We start from the raw sequence: 18,014 nt of genomic DNA on the forward strand, positions 1-18,014 counted from the left end.
TTAAGGTCAGTTAGTTGACCCAAGTCTTAAAGATACATCCAATAATAACTTTCTGAAAGTTTCACTAAGTTCTATCCAGTGGTTCTTGACATATTTTGCTAACACTGCAGAGAAAAACATTACTAAAATGCTGCATATTTTGGGTAATGTAACCCAGTAAAGTCCCACGTGTCTCGGTTGTTTGGTACTTTCCTGGACATGTGGAGCATGTCAGCTGATACAGATAAGTGAATTAAAAGAGGCAAGTTTCAGGCTTTAAACTTTGCCTTCTTTGTCCAAACCAGATTTCACGCATCACGGTTCCCTAAACACATGTAACATGAGTGTGTGTGCGTGTGTGTGTGTGTGTGTGCATTGTGCTCGGTGCGTATCACCGGAAGCCTGATGAAAAGATACAGCAGTATCCTGCGGTCGTTGCAGCGATGGCCTGTCTGAGCTTCTCGCACAAACAAAACATCCGTGACGTGTGCAGATATTTCTGCTGTGTCATGTGGGAGCCATCCAGCTGCTGTAAGATCAGCACTCAGGTTACACCGGCGCTGCAGAACTGATGTAGCCAACTACAGGCTTCTGGTCTACAATACGTTTGTTTGTTTCAGCGTCTCACGTTACAAGCTGTTGTTAAGTTTCACTGTAATTATGATGATGTCGTTATCGAGACACAAAGTCTGCACTCAGAGGTGAGGCGGTCTTACTGTCAGGCAAGAAGTAGGCACCTGCATCGGGCATCAAGGTACTCAGAGTCTATTAAACTTACAGGATGGATTTTATTTTTTATTTGCTAGAAATGCTACAAAGATAAATGCATGTCCTTACCTACATATTAGCACAACAAACCGTTCAACTGGGATGCAGTCGGAGCGTAAACAAGCAAAGGCTGGGCTTGGCAAAGCTAAAAAGAAAAGAGGAAAAAATGGAAAACTTCCAAAGACTTTTCCACTTAAGCTGCAAACACAAACTCTAGACGTTGATGCTTGCAGGAGCACCTGTGTTAGCATGCTAATGGCAAAAATTAGGATAGGGCCACAAACTGCAAATGAAACTGAAGTGTCATGATTATCAGCTTTTTGATTAGTCAGGGCCAAAGTGCCTTAAAGATGCTGACTCGGAATCTGAATATCTACCAGCGTTAGGGAAACACGCTCATCTGTGAAGATAATATCTGTTTGAGTGTTATCTTATGTAGACTGTTGCCATGGAAACAACGTATTACAGCTGTTCCTCTCAGAAATAGAGAGTCTGTTTGAACCATGTGAAACTCGGATTGTTCAAATCAGTTTCAGCCCTTTACCTAATTATAAGGTAAAATACTCACAACAATACTATATAAGTGGCAGTATCCATAATCTACTCACCACATTGTGTTAATCCTCTGCTGAGGAAGACAGTTGTCACCAGCATGGCCGCTGTTAATGTCTAATCCGTTGTACAGGTGAGTCACAGCAGATGGTGACTTTAGATGAGGTTACAGTTAAGATAAATGGGAACATCCGGACCAAACAAACCTGATTGTCATATTAGGAAGCGTCGGCTTTTTGCAAGGTAGTCACTGTTTCTGTGTATTTTTGGAATAAAATGTAAAGTTGTGGCACCTGATTACAGTATCCTTATTGGAAGTGAATCATTGCAGGCTGAGACAACAGAGCGTGTCTGTTATACAGACTCACATTTTCCATATTTGGAAAACTCAGCAGGAAGTTGCAGCACATTGTGCATCATACTGGCCCACACTGGTTCCAGCAGGGTGACTTACCTCCCAAATGATCAGTCACCCTGTATTTACAGTTTATCCTCTACACTGTGATGCAAACATGCAAAAATGTCAGAAGCATTTTAGAAGTTACTGAGACACACAGGATCATTGAACCCATTTCAAAACATCCCAGTTCTTTTTGAGATCTTTGTTATGTGTCTGTCTCATTAAATATTTCAAACAGGTGATTGCTGCACGTTAATCAATCCCTCCAGGATTTTGCGGGCATTTTTTGTGATTGTTGCAGCTAAAGTGCCTGATTTCGCGGGGCATTTTCCTAAAAGTTGCGATGGAAAGTTGCAATATTTTTTACTAAAATCAAAAAAAAAGTATAACTTTTAATATATAAACCAAAAATACTTCCTAGTTTTGTCAGATAATCCCAACAAACATTGACATTCTCAAAAGGTGCTCTATTTGAGAACTTTGATAGTTTCTAAACTGACATTCATGACCATTTCTGGATTGTCCCTGGTCTGCAGCTCTCCTCACATGTTTTGCAGACACAAAGTGTTTGTCGATGCGTTTATGTTCCATGATTACACTGCAGGACGTGCAAAACAGCTGCAGCTGGGGAGGAAACTGGTTTGCTGAAATCTTTGTGGGCAAATGTGAAGCATTAGCGCACATTTTGGCTTCGGTCGCTGCTCCTGCACGCTCCCGGCATTCTGATGTTAACAGGAAGTGACGTCATGTGTCTTCTTCATGAGATATTTGGGGTTATTTTGTATTCCACGCTACACAAACCCACAAAGAAGAGACTAGACCGCAGAAACGGTGGCGAATCACTTTAGAAACAATAAATATTGGGTTAAAGTTGCAGGAAAGTTGCGGTGTTTTGGGCAAAGTTGCAAAAAGTTGCGATTTCACTGCGTTTGCTTGATTTTGCGTTAATAGTTGTGATCGCAACATCGGGAAATCCTGGAGGGTCTGGTTAATGCTACAAACTGTTCAAATCTGTAAAAGTAGAAATGAAAAAGACAACTTTGACACTAAATCACGTGGTTTTTGAGTGCACTAAAAAGGGTTTATTCTGCATGCAGTCCAAAGTGAAATGACTGCAGCTGGTTTTAATTGTCATTACTGAATTTGCACGTTAATTTTACATCTACAGTACCGGCAGCTGAAAAGACCTTTAGATATAAATGAACCTTTTCAATCAGTGTTGAACTCCTGGAAATTGCTGCATGTGTTCCAGACATGGTTCGGCTGTCTTGCATATCCTCCGTTGTTTGGGTGGTAAATAAATGAAGTTATGATGGCTGATTTCCTTGTTCGGTCTAAATATAGCCAGACATATTCAGGACTAAATGACGGCTACAACCACTGAGATGCTGATCAGGTTTCTGGAGACCCAGAATGGATCGGGGTTTGGTGTGAACAAGTTTTTGCATGTCAGCTGGTGTGAGATTAGATTTTCCATTCTGCTGTGATTGGCTGTTAACACCGACCATCCTGTTGATATGCAATTAGTGTTAGAAGCTTTAAATGTGGAAACAACCTGAGCCTGCATGTGAAACGATTGCTCTGAACAAAATTAATAGGTGGAAAATTATTCCAGCGAGCGAACTATTCCGCCCTGGAACTGATTCATGATAAGAAAGGCATACTCATGAGGCAGCATGCTGGGACAGAAAAATAGATCTGATTTCACTGCCTCTTACTGTGCAGCTGCGGCTGAAACTCAGAATAACAGTGCTGTTCTGTAACAACTACTGAAACTTCACATTTAGAGCAGAGAAGCTGCCCTAATGACTCCCACTCTGCTTACAGCTGATTCTAATGCTTTCATTGGAATTATTGCATTTTTTTTACCACAAACAACTTAAATAAACAACTCGATACGTCCCCATTATCACTTGGACAGACAATATTGATTCTTGAATACAGTCCGATGTTATGGGCGGTATGCAGACAGTTTACTGTCCAAACAGAAAATACAATGAAGGGTGAACTTAATGTACATTCTGGGCACAACAGAAAATGAAACTAGTATTCCTTGAAGAAATGCATATACCAAAGTCTTTAAGAAATGTCATCTAGAAGTCCTTAGGGTACGTTATGGTTGTAATAGTTGTCAAACTGACTGAATTATATCCATTTTTGTGTTTTCAAAGGTCAGTAGGTTGTGGCAGCCATCTTGAACTGGGTTAACTCCAAAAGTTATTCCGTTGTAGAGACACATTTCAGAGAATTTCATTAAAATTTGATCATTTGCAAACAGTTCAAAGTTTTACCCTAATAGCTTATGCAAGAAGTATAACTCCATATATGCTGTGGACTCTCAGCTACTGCCACACCAAGCTTTATGAACCTTAGTATCTGTAAAATTGGTTGAGTCATAGCCATTTTTGTTCTTGCTAAGATTTTCTTTAGCTGTGGTGACCATCTTGTATGAGGTTGACTCCAAAAGTGAAACAGCTGCCTAATGTCATAGTCATTCAATAATCTGTGAGTTTGATTGAAATCCATTCTGTGGTTCATGAGATAATCTGCTAACAAAATAAAACATGGACATACAAACACAGGTAATTACATGGTTGCCAAACTTTTAAAGCAGCGGGTAATAATGACTGCATGAGTAAATAGCCAGAACAAAATATACATCTACGATAAACAAAGAAGGAATTCACAAAGAGTTAGCAGCAGTTTGCTAACCTTTACTACATGAAACTAAAGTCAGAAAACAAAGAGCAAACAGGAAAAGGTTTTAACCTGAGGTTTCAAAATAATGCTCACATCTACTCCTCAAAATAAGAGTCCGTCTCTGTCAAAGTTTAGGATAAAGTTGATGGATGTTGGAGTTTCTGGCAGCAGGAGAAATTGTCTAATTTGTTTGTTTTTTACGATTTTCTTCTTTCAGTGTCAATAAATTCTATTATAAAGCAAACAAAAACATTTTCCTTTAATCTAAATTAGTGGAAAGTTGAATTATTGCAGTTTAAATGGTTTATCTGTCTCTGTTGCAGGTTTTCAGGGCTAATCAGTGAATGGATGGCTCGCCAACTTCAGAAAGCTGAACGCCTGTAAAGTCATCCCTGTCTTTTGATTCAACCGCCCTCCTCTGGAGTTGTGTGTGTCATCAGGACCTTGAGACAACCAAACACACACTGATGTTCCCCCTCCCACATGGCCCTGGCAGACCTCTAATATCTAAAAGATTGATGAGGTCTTGTCGAAGCTCAGGAGGCCTGGTGCTGTGTCGATAAGGCAGCTTTCATCTCACCGCATTTTATTTCCCGCTCCTTCCTTTCTTCTCCGTCTTTACTTCATAAAGAGGGACACAGTGGCTGCCTTTGAAATGTGAGAGGGGATTATGACGTGCCAAGGCCTCTGGGTGAGAAGGACTGTGTTTTAGAAAGCAGGAATCATGAAATGCCTTGGAAATACCAGCTGGGTTTTCTTCCATGGCTCCTTGTTGAAGTACCATTTGGAGGCTGAGCAGGACGTCAGAGTCAGCATGCTGCTGACCGACCACCGGAGCTGGAACAAACTACAGAGGGGGGAAACCCAGAGCTGAGAGGAGCGGGGCACGTAGACCACACCTGGGTGCACGCAAACACACACACAGAGTCTCACACAGGACAATGTGCAATATCTCCTCCTGTGATGTGGACAGTAAGGTGGACCAGTTCTTCCAGCCCACACTCTACATCATAGTCATCATTCTGGGGCTGCCCACCAACTGCATGGCTCTGTGGGCTGCCTACATGCAGGTGAGGCTGCACACACACACACACACGTTATGTCCCTCTATCTTTGCAGGGACTTTCCATTGACTTCCAGCCTAACCCTGACCCTTACCCTAACCATTACCAGTACATAGCTAACCCTAAACCAAACCTAAACTAAATTCACACCTTAGTCCTAAACCGAACCCCTAACCCCAAAACATCATTTCTCCTCGTGGGGACCAAAGCCTGGAGCAGTTGGTCCTCACAAGGTAGTATATGTTAGGAAAATTGTCCCCACAATGTATCAAATACAAGTACACACACACACACCTTGATTTTGCCAGAGCTGACAAGACCATTGAAGCTGACCAATTAAAGTTGATTGTTTTTTTGTGCTTGTGAAAAGAAGCAGCTTTTGTTGTTTCTGTTTATACAAGAGATTTTAAAGTTGAACTTTATTTATAGTTTAATGACCTTTGACACCTTGATCTTGACCTCACTACGCTCTCCATGATCTACAAAACCTACCAGCAGATGCTGCAGGATCTAACCCTCACTTTCAAAGCACTCCGTGAGCTATCACACACTGTCACTTATAATTTAGCTGAGGGGGTTAGAGGAGCCCATTTTGTTCTTATTATGCACCTGAAGACCTCACCAAGACCCCATAAAAAGTTCTGACTAATTTTATAAAATGATTGAGTATAAAGTGGGTCTAATTACCATGTAGCTCTCCATAAATCATACTGAACTTTACAGTCTGTTTTACATTAAATTGTGCCATTATTCTCTCATTAAAAAGAGGTAAAGCTCATCATTAAGACAACAATCCAAGTCAGGTCATTATTAAAAACGTCAAACCCCAAATTAAAAACATCACTTTGGAGTTTAATGTTGAAAATCTCTACAAGAAAAAACAGTGCAGAAAATGAGTCTGATGGATATTTAAGTTCTTCAAATTTATCTGCTTCTGTATTTGTGAAAACACAAACAGCTGTGGTTCTAATGGGGAAAAAGGAGCAGTTAGGGACAGATTCCTGCTGGTGTGTGTGTGTGTGTGTGTGTGTGTGTGTGTCCACTCAAACAAATGCACCTGAGGGTGTGTGAAAATAATTATCCATCTGCTGAAATCACCTCTTCATGTTCTGAAGAAGCCTGTTAATCAGCCATTGATTCAGATCAGGTGTGTTGGAGCAGAGAAACAAGTAAAACATTCAGGATGGTGGACCTCCACAAAAGGAGCATTAAAACACTTCCACATAGAGCCAGTTTTATTAAATGTGATGTCAGGCTCACACTGTTTTCTTTACAGGTGAAAACAGTCTGAATTAGGATTCAGATATCAGGGTTGGTGGTGATGGAGATGAACCCAGAACGCAGATTCATAATATAAAAGAAACTAATTTATTAAACAAAAACGATAACACCTAGTGATGGGACATCTGAAGCCAGGGTTCGAGGTGTGTACCGAGTAAAAAGAGAGCGTGTCCGATGAACAAACAAACGAGGCCTCGCGTTACATCTGCAACGCCATTGCTTCGTTTTGCGTATCGTTTTTCAAAATAAAAGCGCTACGAACCCTGTTGCTTCGTGGGTTGTAGTAGGTGGTTTGTAGCAGTTTTCATCAGCAGTGGTTGAAAAAGAGAACAACCTCTCATATCTGGGATATACATATTTGTAACCAGAACTAGAACTCCCAGGAAGAGATTATTTTAAACAAATTCTGTTTTTCAGGAAGCAAGTTTCAAGCTCAAAGTATTCAGAGTCTGCCCAACATATCTTCATGGTCAAATAAGTCCATGACATAAAAGAAAACCCGACACAACCACTGATGAACAAGGATTAGATTGGCTACAAATCATTTTAATAATTAAAACATGACAATTAAATAGGATTTAATTGGTTCTCCTGTTACTAAACATGAGGTTGATGAAAACTTTGTGACAATAAAGTCTGATCCAACTGAGTGATGAAGCTGTTACAGCTTCACCAGCAGGTGTCACTAGTGAGCGATGACTGAAGCATCGAGTAATGAACCTTTTTGCGAAGCAAAGTGTTGGAAAGCTTCGTTGCTTCATGAGGCTTCATTTTCCCATCACTAAACCGAACAACCAAGACAGGACCAGGAAAACACAGAAACGAACAGTGAACCAGCAGAGAAGTGGAGTAAAAGACCGGGTTTTAAACACAGGGGATGAAGAGTAAGTGGGCACAGGTGTGTGATAATCATTGCCGACAGGCGGAGGTGGGAGTGGCAGACAACCAAGTGTAGACTGAGGGAGAATGGAAAAACACAGGAAACAGAGAAAGAACAAAAATGAAACCAACAAAGATAACAAACAAAAACCAAGAACAACACCTCACAACCAGAGGTGGTTTGAAACGTTCACCTGATCACCAGTCGTCAGGATGTTTGCACTGAAAACAGTAAACAGTTCAGACTGAGCTTATTAAAGACGGACTCACACTGATGCTTTTCACTCACGTCGAGTTTCCGACACGGCCTGCGAGATGCGATCAGAACCCTCGGGATATTTTCCAGAACTTTATTTCCCACAGCCCGTCAGTTTGCTTTGGCAGCTGCAGGAAGATGTCTTATTGACTTTTCAAATTCAAATTATTGTTTGTCTTCGTTTTCAACATCTGGACTATATTTGTAACTCTCACATTATCTGATTTGTGCCATGTCATGACCACGTTATCAAACTACCCACAATGCTCGGCAGCGTTTAGTTTATTGCCAAGTCATCAGAAATGATGAAGCAGATTACATCAGCTGGGAATTTATCACCTAATCCTTGTTTTTTGTGTTACAGAAAAGCAAAATAAAGCCCAATTATCTGTGTCTGTTAGCAAAATATCTCCTGATCCAGAAGATTGAGTTCAACAAAACTTTAAGAAAGTAATCATTGGATGTACGTCTACAGCTGATTCAAGATGGCTGCCACAACTAATCAACCTTAGACAACAAAAGATGTTGATAACTGTCAGTTTTATATGTTCTGAGCTACAGTTTGATGTGGTAGTAGCTGAGAGTCATCCTCAGCACAGACCCAGAGAACTAACAGATTGTACCAAGGCGGCGGGCGATATGCATTCCTTCGATGAATGCTACTTTTATTTCCTCTGTTTTTGGAAAACTGCATGATTTGCAGCTGATTTAAACACAAACATTATATGCAAAGTGTAAAAAAATACACAAAAATGTTTTTAATCAACCAATCAACGTGCTTTTTGACATATTTATTTTTACTCTTCATTCCTATTTGTTGCTTTCTTCATTTGCCCCTTCCCTGCATCCTTCAGGTACGTCAGCGTAACGAGCTCGGCATCTACCTGATCAACCTGTCGGTGGCTGACCTCCTCTACATCCTCACTCTTCCTCTGTGGATCGACTACTTCCTGCAGCACGATGTCTGGATCCACGGACAGGAGAGCTGCAAGCTGTTCGGTTTCATCTTCTACACCAACATCTACGTCAGCATCGCCTTCCTGTGCTGCATATCTCTGGATCGGTACCTGGCTGTGGCGTACCCGCTGCGCTTTGTCAAGGTCCGACGAATCAAAACGGGTACGTCCTCACGGCAAACCGGTGGAAACAGGGCGCTGTCACTCAGTCTGTAGCAAGTGTCCAAAATGACAAATCGGACACGTTCTGCTGCATCTTGTTTTTACCACACTGAACGTTTGGTCCCCAAAACGCTGCAGCTTTTGAGATTAAAGATGATGTCCCGTTCCAACAGAGAATTCAGTTTGTCAGAAGATTAGATCAAATAAAGAATAACTTCTGATAAAGTCATTCCTTTCTCCATTTTAATGACACATCTTTAGCCCAGTTTATAAATGAGATTATAGACGTGACATTTCAGTTATATGGAAGGGATAGAAAACCCAGGCGGGCGAGTAAAGGAAAAATAAAGGATGAACTGGAAAAGTAACTTTGTAATAATCTCAGATAATAATAAATGCCTACATTTTGATGTATGGACTGCAGTAAAAGAAACATTAAAACAGCTGCCATTGGCTCAGTCTGGTCACCATGGTAACCACAGACCAGTGTGTGTGACAGGCAGACAAAAAGTAAGCCTCAAACAAAAAGCTCACAGCTCCAAAGAGGATTGGATTTTCTCCTGTATTTTACTAAAATACAATCAATTCAAACACTTTTTCCTACAGTTTTTTTTTGCAAGTTTGGTCTCCATTGTGTGATGAACCATCGCCAGGAAATCATTACACATTATTCCTGATCAAGCTGCATGTTTCAGTGTATAATCTGTATTATCGATATATAATGTTTCAACAAGACAAGATACGGGACAAATAAATTTAACACACTAGTAAAAGGCTGCTTCAACACTTATGCACCGACACCCTTAAATATCTAAAAGTCCGAGAAGAACTTTGTGGAAACAAAACTAAAACTTAATGACAGAAGGTGAATAACAGAACAAAAAAATAAAAGGAGCATGGAGGTAATTTATACACCAAGGGGAGAGATAACTAAAGCAGTGCAGGTGTCATAATTAGCAAACCAGGACAAGGTGTTTGTAGAGACCAGGAAAGACGGGAACACATCGAGGACAGAGCATGAAAACTATGTCAGGGGACAATGAACACGAGAAAAAATGCTAACAAATACTGAAGCCAGAGAACAAAACATTGTAAACAGAACAAGGAACTAGACAGAAAGAACGTCACAGAATTAAGGAAACTAAACATTTTACTTTGAAGTTTTTAAATATTTTATCATTTGGAAATATTTTGATTCATGCAAAAAGATTTTAATTGCACAGTTAGGCTATTCATTAAAAAAATTGAATTAATTTGTTTACATTTGCAGAACATTTTATAAAGGGTGCCAATGCATAAACACTGAAGCAGCCTAATTACTATCCTGGTTAACGTTTTTTGTCCTGGATCCTGTTACACAGCTTTGAAATAAAACATGCAAATTTTACACCAAAACATGTGGCTCAATATGGAATATTTTATACTATGATTTATAGTAGTGGTATATTGTGCAACAAAGACAAAAACAGGAAAAAACTGACAAAAAAACAACCCTGATCAACAGGATTTTGGTGAAACAGATGAACTCTGTAGAGCTCTGCAGCTCAGACAGATTTCAGTAAAAACATTCAAAGCAGAAAGATGGACTTTGTGTGATCTTTTATGGTTTATTTACATCACAAGTTTCATTTTTCATGTTCAACTCACAGTTGATGTCAGACTAATTTGAGTTGTTTCAACATTTCTAATCAAACTTTTCTTACTTCTACAACTCTTTTTTTGTACATATACACATATGAAAACAGATATTTTTGTCCTCTTTCACCCAGCACGTGTCTCACTGATAGAGGACTTGTGATTTTCTCTCAAATCTCCCTAAAATACAGAAAGTGACCCTTTAAGCCTTTCCAGATTGAGTCAGATTTGTGAAGAGTTGTCATATCTTCAACATAAATCACTGTAGAGACAAAAAATCCCGTCTGTGATCGTCAGTCTTTCGTCGCTCATGTGTAGGATCTGACTTTCCGTTTTTACACAGTGACAGTTTGAGCCTTATTTTCTGTCTTCATCTTTAGTTGGCAGTCAGGGAGTGACAGATACAGGTTTGTTGTTACCACAGAGACCATAACAAGCCACTGGCAGCAGCTTTAACATCTCTTTACACTTCTTCAGTTCATTCATCATAATATAGGCACAACATTATTCCAAAGTTATGTTTGAATTTTGCATTGGCACCCGTCAAAGTTTCTAGTTTTTATCTAGTATAGTGTTAGGAAGTTAAAGAAATGTAAAATACAACAGATTCTAATGTTCCTCTCTCCTCTTCCTGCAGCCATCCTCGTCAGCTCCACCGTCTGGATCATCGAAATCGTTGCGAACTCTGCTCCTCTCTTCCACGACGAGCTCTTCCAGGACCGCTTCAATCACACCTTCTGCTTTGAGAAGTACCCCATGCAGGAGTGGGTCGCAGGGATGAACCTCTACAGGACATTTCTGGGCTTCCTGGCTCCATGGACAGCCATGCTGGTCGCCTACAGAGGCATCCTTGCTGCGGTGCGATGCAATATTTCAACCGAGCGTCAGGAAAAAGCCAAAATTAAGCGTCTGGCTTTGAGTTTAATCCTTATTGTTCTGCTCTGCTTCGGCCCGTATCACATCCTCCTCCTGGTGCGGAGCGTCATGTTTCTGAGGAAGCCATGTGACTGCAGCTCGGAGGAGACCCTGTTCGCTGCGTACCATGTAACGCTGGCTCTGACGAGCCTAAACTGTGTCGCCGACCCCATCTTGTACTGTTTCGTGAACGAGGGTGCAAGGAACGACGTGAGCCGAGCCCTCGCATCTCTGATGTCCTCGGCGTGCCGCAGGCGCTCCTCGTCCTCGCCGTCACATGCCGACATACTGAATGCTGGGTCGGTAACCATGGAGACTCCTCTGTCAACGAAGAAACAGTCTTGTGTGTACGCCAACAGTGGGAAGACGAGCAGCTACAAGACGGAACTGCTGGTCATGAAGGAGGAGTGTCTCCAGATGACCATCCTGGGTGTTAAAAAGTGAATTTTGTTTAATTTAGCAGGTTTGAACCGTCCAGCTCAAAACAAAAGCTCCTTCATGAAGGACAAGCTGCAATCAGGTGTATTCAGTCATCATTAATGTGTGTGGATGAAGTCTCCAAGAAAAAGCCAAAATGAGATTCACGTGAACTAAACATACGGTCTTTAACCGCTCTGAACGTGTCACCTGAGGTCAGCTCATGTTGTTGCATCATGAGGGTTTTTACTTTAAAAGCCAAATTAACTTTGTTTTAATACAGTTTGTCAAATGACTTTGAAATGCAGGACTGTTGACATTTTGTTCTCAGACAGAGATGGTTCATTTAAGTTGTGGTGAAAGCAAAGTTTTCAGTAATCCCTGAATTAAAAAAAAGGTACAAAAAGGTAAATTTCTCATCCATCCAGTGGTTTTATTAGGGATGCACCGATACCACGTTTTATTTCAAACCGAGCGCGAGCACTTACACACTAAAAACTGATGGGTTATTTTGATAACTGAGATGCCAGCTGGGTTAAAGCTGTTGGGTCAAAGGTTAGAGTGGTTAGAGCTTTGACTGGTTTAGGAGTAGTAAAGAAAAGATGGCACTTTGGTTAACAACCGTAGTCTGTTCTAAATATGAGTTTGGTTTTATAAAAAAAAACAAAAAAAAAAACATTAGTTGGTGCTAATAGCAGTTAATGCTAGCTAGCTAGCACCAACCCAAGCTGTAATTATCTAATAACCCAGATTTTGAGTTATTCTTTTGAACTCTAACTTAATCCAGTTTGCTGAGTCAAACTGAGTTGGCTCAGTCCAAATTTGGTCCAATGCTGAGTTGCTTTTAACCCAGTAGTTTTTAGTGCGTACCGGCCGACACGGAGTACCTGTGAGTAATAAAAGCCATTACACAAGTGCTTTGAAAATGTGTTTGACAATCAGAGGAACTTACTTTTATTGGTTAAAATAAAAAGGCAGGACAGCGGTAGCAGCAGTGAGATTGTCGGGAAGCTTGAGCTCAGATCCGTAAATTCCCAGAATCCTCTTCTGCTCAGTGATAGACTGTAGCATCTGCTATTCTAGTGGGTCTACATATCCTGCTGGAGTGTTTTAATTGGCTGGTTGAGGTGTCCCTGAATATCTTTGAGGCAGACGCGGGCCACGGTGGAATTTTTTAAAATGTCCAACTATTTTCTGTCTGACTGCCACACTCCTCTGTGCCAAAAGGGCCTCATTAGCTGCCAGCTGGAGGGTGTGTGCTACAAACCGCAGGCTGCTGTTAGCCAACTCCTCGAACTCTGGGTTTTTTATTTTTTTATCATATTGTTTGTGTTTAAAGTGCTAGATTTGGTCTCTGCTGTTGAGAAAATTGCTGAACAAAGATTGCAGTCCGTTTTACTTTGAAAAGCTCACACATCTTCTGGTGATGCTTATTGATGGTTTGGAAACAATTTCATGGCACATTAACACCACCAACTGGTGCAGAGGATCAGGACAGCCAACTCTAAATCTAAAAAGTAATAACCCGCCCTCCGCCCACACGTTGCTCCTCTTCCATCACCTGAGAGATGAACAGAGTAGTATTTGTTCCTGTGGAATTAAAACACTTGTATGAATACGAGTACGTGCGCACGGTATCAGATACCTGATGCTGGTATCGGTGCATTTCTTCTTCTTTTTTTTCTTTCAAGTTGCAGCAAATGACTGACACAGATTTGGCTTGTGAGGATGTTGGCAAGACAGTTTGTATTGTTTGGATCTTGTCTTTTAGGATTCCTGCAAGACATGTTTGAATATTTGTCAGGAATGATTCAAACACGCACATCCTGTGCATGACCTGTTTGCAGATTGGCTGCATGGATACCCACCTGATGAATGCTGGTCTGAAACTCATCTTTGCTATTTTTTTACATTAGTTTCCTTAAGGAAATAAGAAGCCTTATGGAGTACCTCAGCTTCTAAACTGTGAGCGCAGGAAGGCTTAGAAAGGAAGTGTCTTACTTTTATACTGTGAGTCATGGTTTGTTCTTTTTCTATTTTACCACTTTTACTCTGATTTCTCAGAGAAAGTCTTTTTTATACTCATTGAAATGTATTAATTTTCATAAATATACGGTGAAGCAGAACGTCAGTGTCACGATACAATAAAAACAGGTCTTCATTTCTTTTTTACTCACAAACATAATAACAGATAAATGCCAGCTTTTTGGACAGTAACACAGCAGCGAAGAGAACCGTACGGTGGATAGGTGGCACGTTTACTGCGAAGTGAGGTCACGCTTCCTCCATGTTGTGGCAGCCGTGCATGCAGCTGACTGTTTCTGGTTCAGAACAAACTCCAGAGCTGGGTAATCCCTTTTTAAAGGTAAAGCTCAGCCGTTTTGAAGTGAGGGTCTGTGGAAAGGTTAAATATCTTACCTGTCACAGATAGTTCTTTTAGTTTGGTAAAAGCAGAGTTGGGGTCTAACAGGAGCTAACAACTCCTGTTTCTAAATTTCATGGTTCATAAAATTATTTAGATGGAATTTTTGGTCAATTCCAACAAACAGTGGCATACTCAGAAATAAATTTACAGTTGGCCTTGACAAAAAAAACTGAACAGGCATTAAAATCTATGAAAAATGGAAGAAAAGTTTATTTGTGTGTCCTCCCTGTTGTCTATAGTGATACAAAACAAAATAAAAACAAATCTCACTGGAAGTAAAACCCCTTCAGACACATAAAACATCAAAATAAACCCTAAATATTAAATCTGATAAACAGTTATAGTTCACACAACTAACATTATCAACCGCAAATAGAGCCAAGAAGTAATTAAACTATTTAATGTTATTTAATTTAATTGGTAGCTTAGATATTTTTTTATTTTTAATCTTTTTTTCTTTTTACAATAATGTTACTTTTATAATAGATTTATTAATGCTTTAAAAATAGCTTGTTCATGAGTTGGTAAACAACTGGCATAAAGAGGGCGGGGCTTTGCCCAGCCACGCCCACACATAGCCACGTCCCTGAGCACAGAAAGTGGCCCGTCCTGTGCAGCCTGGGGCCACTTTCTGCAGGATGTTCCTGATATCTGTTGAAATAATCATTCAGTTCAACAGTGACAGCAAAGTAAAGGTTTAAATGTTAATGTTTGTAAACATTAAAGATGTAAAATGTGAGTTTTTAGTCATTTTAAGGTGGAAAAACTCTCCTCAGATGTTGGTCTGCTTAGACTGTATTGAGGAGAAAATAACCTTTCCACAGAACACCACTTTAAAATATCCCTTTAACAAAAGAAGTTATGCCTTTTCAGAAAAATCAATACAGTACAAGAGTGAAAAACGACTGATGTGGATTAAAAGTGTGATTTTTACTGTTATGGCAGCAGCAGAAAGTAAAAAGGTTTCTTCAGCTTGATGAGTCCATTGATTTCAGGTAATTGGATCCTTTTGTGATTGGTCAGCTTTTTCCCAGGCTCTGAAGAACAGCGTCACTATTAAAAATTTAGTTTGCTCTTTCAAATAACAGACTGAAAAGTTTTTCCAGTGCTGGTAATGTTCCCCCTGTCAGAAAATATGAATGTGAACAACAAGAGCGTCGCTTAAATATGACATTTATTAAATCATTTAAATCAGAGCACAGATTTCAGTTCCAGAAGAATTATTCAGAGGTTTTATTTAAAAAAAAAAAAGGATTATTTGCAAGAACTTTTATCAAATTTGTGTCTGGTCAGAAGGGCAAAAATGGTTAGCTCCTTTTGCACACTTGAAATTGTGAAATTATAAAATTTAATGTAGAAAAATGACTTTAAGGTGGTGAAAAAACATGATTTCAAAACATAAATGAATAAAAACTTTATGTTGTACTTAATTTCTTAATATTTCAGTAAACCCCTTAAGTTAAACTCTTTTTTTTCTGAGACGAACTGAAAACTATGAGGTTAAATAAATTAAATTGAAGTTAAAGATAAAGAATTCTGCCGTTATTGTTCTGCATCTTATTCAGTTTAATTAGCTGCATTAATTAGTTGCAATTTATCTTAAACATTTAACCCAAAAATCCTAATTTAAGGACTTTTTTCTGAGACAGAAAGCCCAAAAAGTTATATTTTTTATTACTTTTTGTGTCTAAAATGCTGGTAAATTCATTCAGCATCCAGTCTCTTTGCTCCCCATTTAACAGTTTAAAGTTTTTGTTTAAACCAACCACTGAATTAACTTTATAATGTGACAGTCAGACATAAACATCTTGAAATGATGCAGTAAATCAAATGTTACTTTTATGACTCAACTCTGAAGATCTGAAAGGTTTGTCGATCCTTCCTCGGCTCTGCTGACTGTTAAAAACATTTTTTATACTAATGGATGTTGCCACGCCGAGTTAAATTCATAATGAGGAAATAATTAGCTGCTAAAAACATGGATGATGTCAGCGGCAGAAGGAGAAAGTCACTAAATTCAAATTAGCAAAGCAAATGACAGCTTTTTAATTTAGAGTCTTTACTGTTCTTAATAAGGCTGCTGCAGCTGCTGCAGACGATCAGCTGCTCGCGTCCTCCACCTTCCAGATCCCAGCAGCAGCAGCAAAGATGTTGTAAAGTCCTGTTTCTGCCTCCTCTCTGCTTGCTGGTGTTGTTGTAAAACTCTGCTGAATGTGCCATTAGAAGAGGAAGTGCCAGGCTTCATGATGTGTAACTTTGTCCATCAGCGATGTCCAGCTGAGAAATAAATTATGGAAACTGAGTGCTGCTCGTTTGCTTATTTGCTCTTATTTGTTTATTATTTTATATGAGCAGTCATGTTTAATGTTTTCTGTTCAACTTTAGGAAACTGGTGAAGAGGCACCAGTGAGTGGAAATGAATTTAACCAGAAATTAAATGACATATTCCCAAAATGAAACAAACGAGCTGTTCCAGAAAAGGCGGAAGCCTCAAACTCAACATGAAAATTCAAAGCCTAGCATTCGTTGAATGAATGCATATCGCCCGTCACCACTCATAAGTTGTAGATTTATATCTTATGATTAGCTACTGAAATTTTCATTACAGTCTTTTAAGTGGTTTATGAAATATTTTGCTCAAACCACAGACAGACATGAACAAACATTATCGCCCTTTTGATAAAGTTGATTAAGTTTATTATAGAAGCTATTCTGGATCACATAGCAGAATCTGCTGAGCAAATAAATATAAAACAACACAGGAGGAGGTCGTACAGCGTTTAAGATAAATTTAAAAATGATATATTTCTCTAAGGAAATTGCATTTTTGAATTTAGTGACGAGATTATGTCCAAAACTTTTACTTCACCATAAAATGCTTTGTGCTTATTAATTATAATAAACTATACATCTAATAGATTAACTATTTGATGTTTCCATCATAATGTCTGCATTTAAAGTCTTGTAATGTGACAAAAATATCCAGATAAGATAAGGACTAAAATAAACCCACCATAGATCTGTTACCGTGAGGACAAACATGACAGTCTCTCATGTTTTAGTGACTCTGGGCCTGAAAACAGGATTTCAGGATTTAGGATGTGTGGCGTTTTTAAATTATTTCTTATTTTTCACATAAAAACTGAGAATAATCTGGTTTTAACAGCACAGCATTAAAGGTTTAAACAGGTTGGATGATGTGCTGAATGTGTGATGATTGAGTTTTAACTCAGGAAACAAAAAGTCTTCAGAACTTTCAGATCAGAGCGAGTCGATCCGCTGCCCACACAAAGTCACCTTCCTCACTCCTCACATTGGACTCCCAGGGCTGCACAGCTAATAACCGAGGTAATAACAGCTAATAACAGATAGTAACAGAGTAACAGGTAATAACAGGCAGTAACAGGTAATAACAGGGAGTAACAGGTAGTAACAGGTAATAACAGCTAATAACAGATAATAACATCAAGGTCTTACTGTGCACTTTGTCTGCATGCACTGAAATGAGGTTACAGTGTCTGCTCCAGCAGCTATCTTTGCTCCACTGTGCTCCTTGTTCGTACGTCAGGGACATTTTCACCGCTCCACACAGAAAGAGGACAGAAAGGAAGAATATATGTTGTGC

General features: G+C 39.5%; 1 protein-coding gene across 2 annotated transcripts in view; it reads left to right on the forward strand.

The window, feature by feature from the left end:
• gpr4 (G protein-coupled receptor 4) overlaps positions 1–16,678 on the forward strand; it is a 47,609-nt gene extending 30,931 nt beyond the window's left edge. For both annotated transcript variants that reach the window (XM_017437143.3, XM_037974550.1), the window contains exons 2-4: positions 4,723–5,469; positions 8,734–8,998; positions 11,270–16,678. In XM_017437143.3, coding sequence (XP_017292632.1) covers positions 5,341–5,469; positions 8,734–8,998; positions 11,270–11,991 — 1,116 coding nt within the window. In that variant the 5' untranslated portion in view covers positions 4,723–5,340 and the 3' untranslated portion in view covers positions 11,992–16,678. The remainder of the gene's footprint in view (positions 1–4,722; positions 5,470–8,733; positions 8,999–11,269) is intronic.
• Positions 16,679–18,014: the final 1,336 nt, after the last annotated feature.

The sequence above is a fragment of the Kryptolebias marmoratus genome, linkage group LG2 (assembly GCF_001649575.2).
Source record: "Kryptolebias marmoratus isolate JLee-2015 linkage group LG2, ASM164957v2, whole genome shotgun sequence".
NCBI lineage: Eukaryota > Metazoa > Chordata > Actinopteri > Cyprinodontiformes > Rivulidae > Kryptolebias > Kryptolebias marmoratus.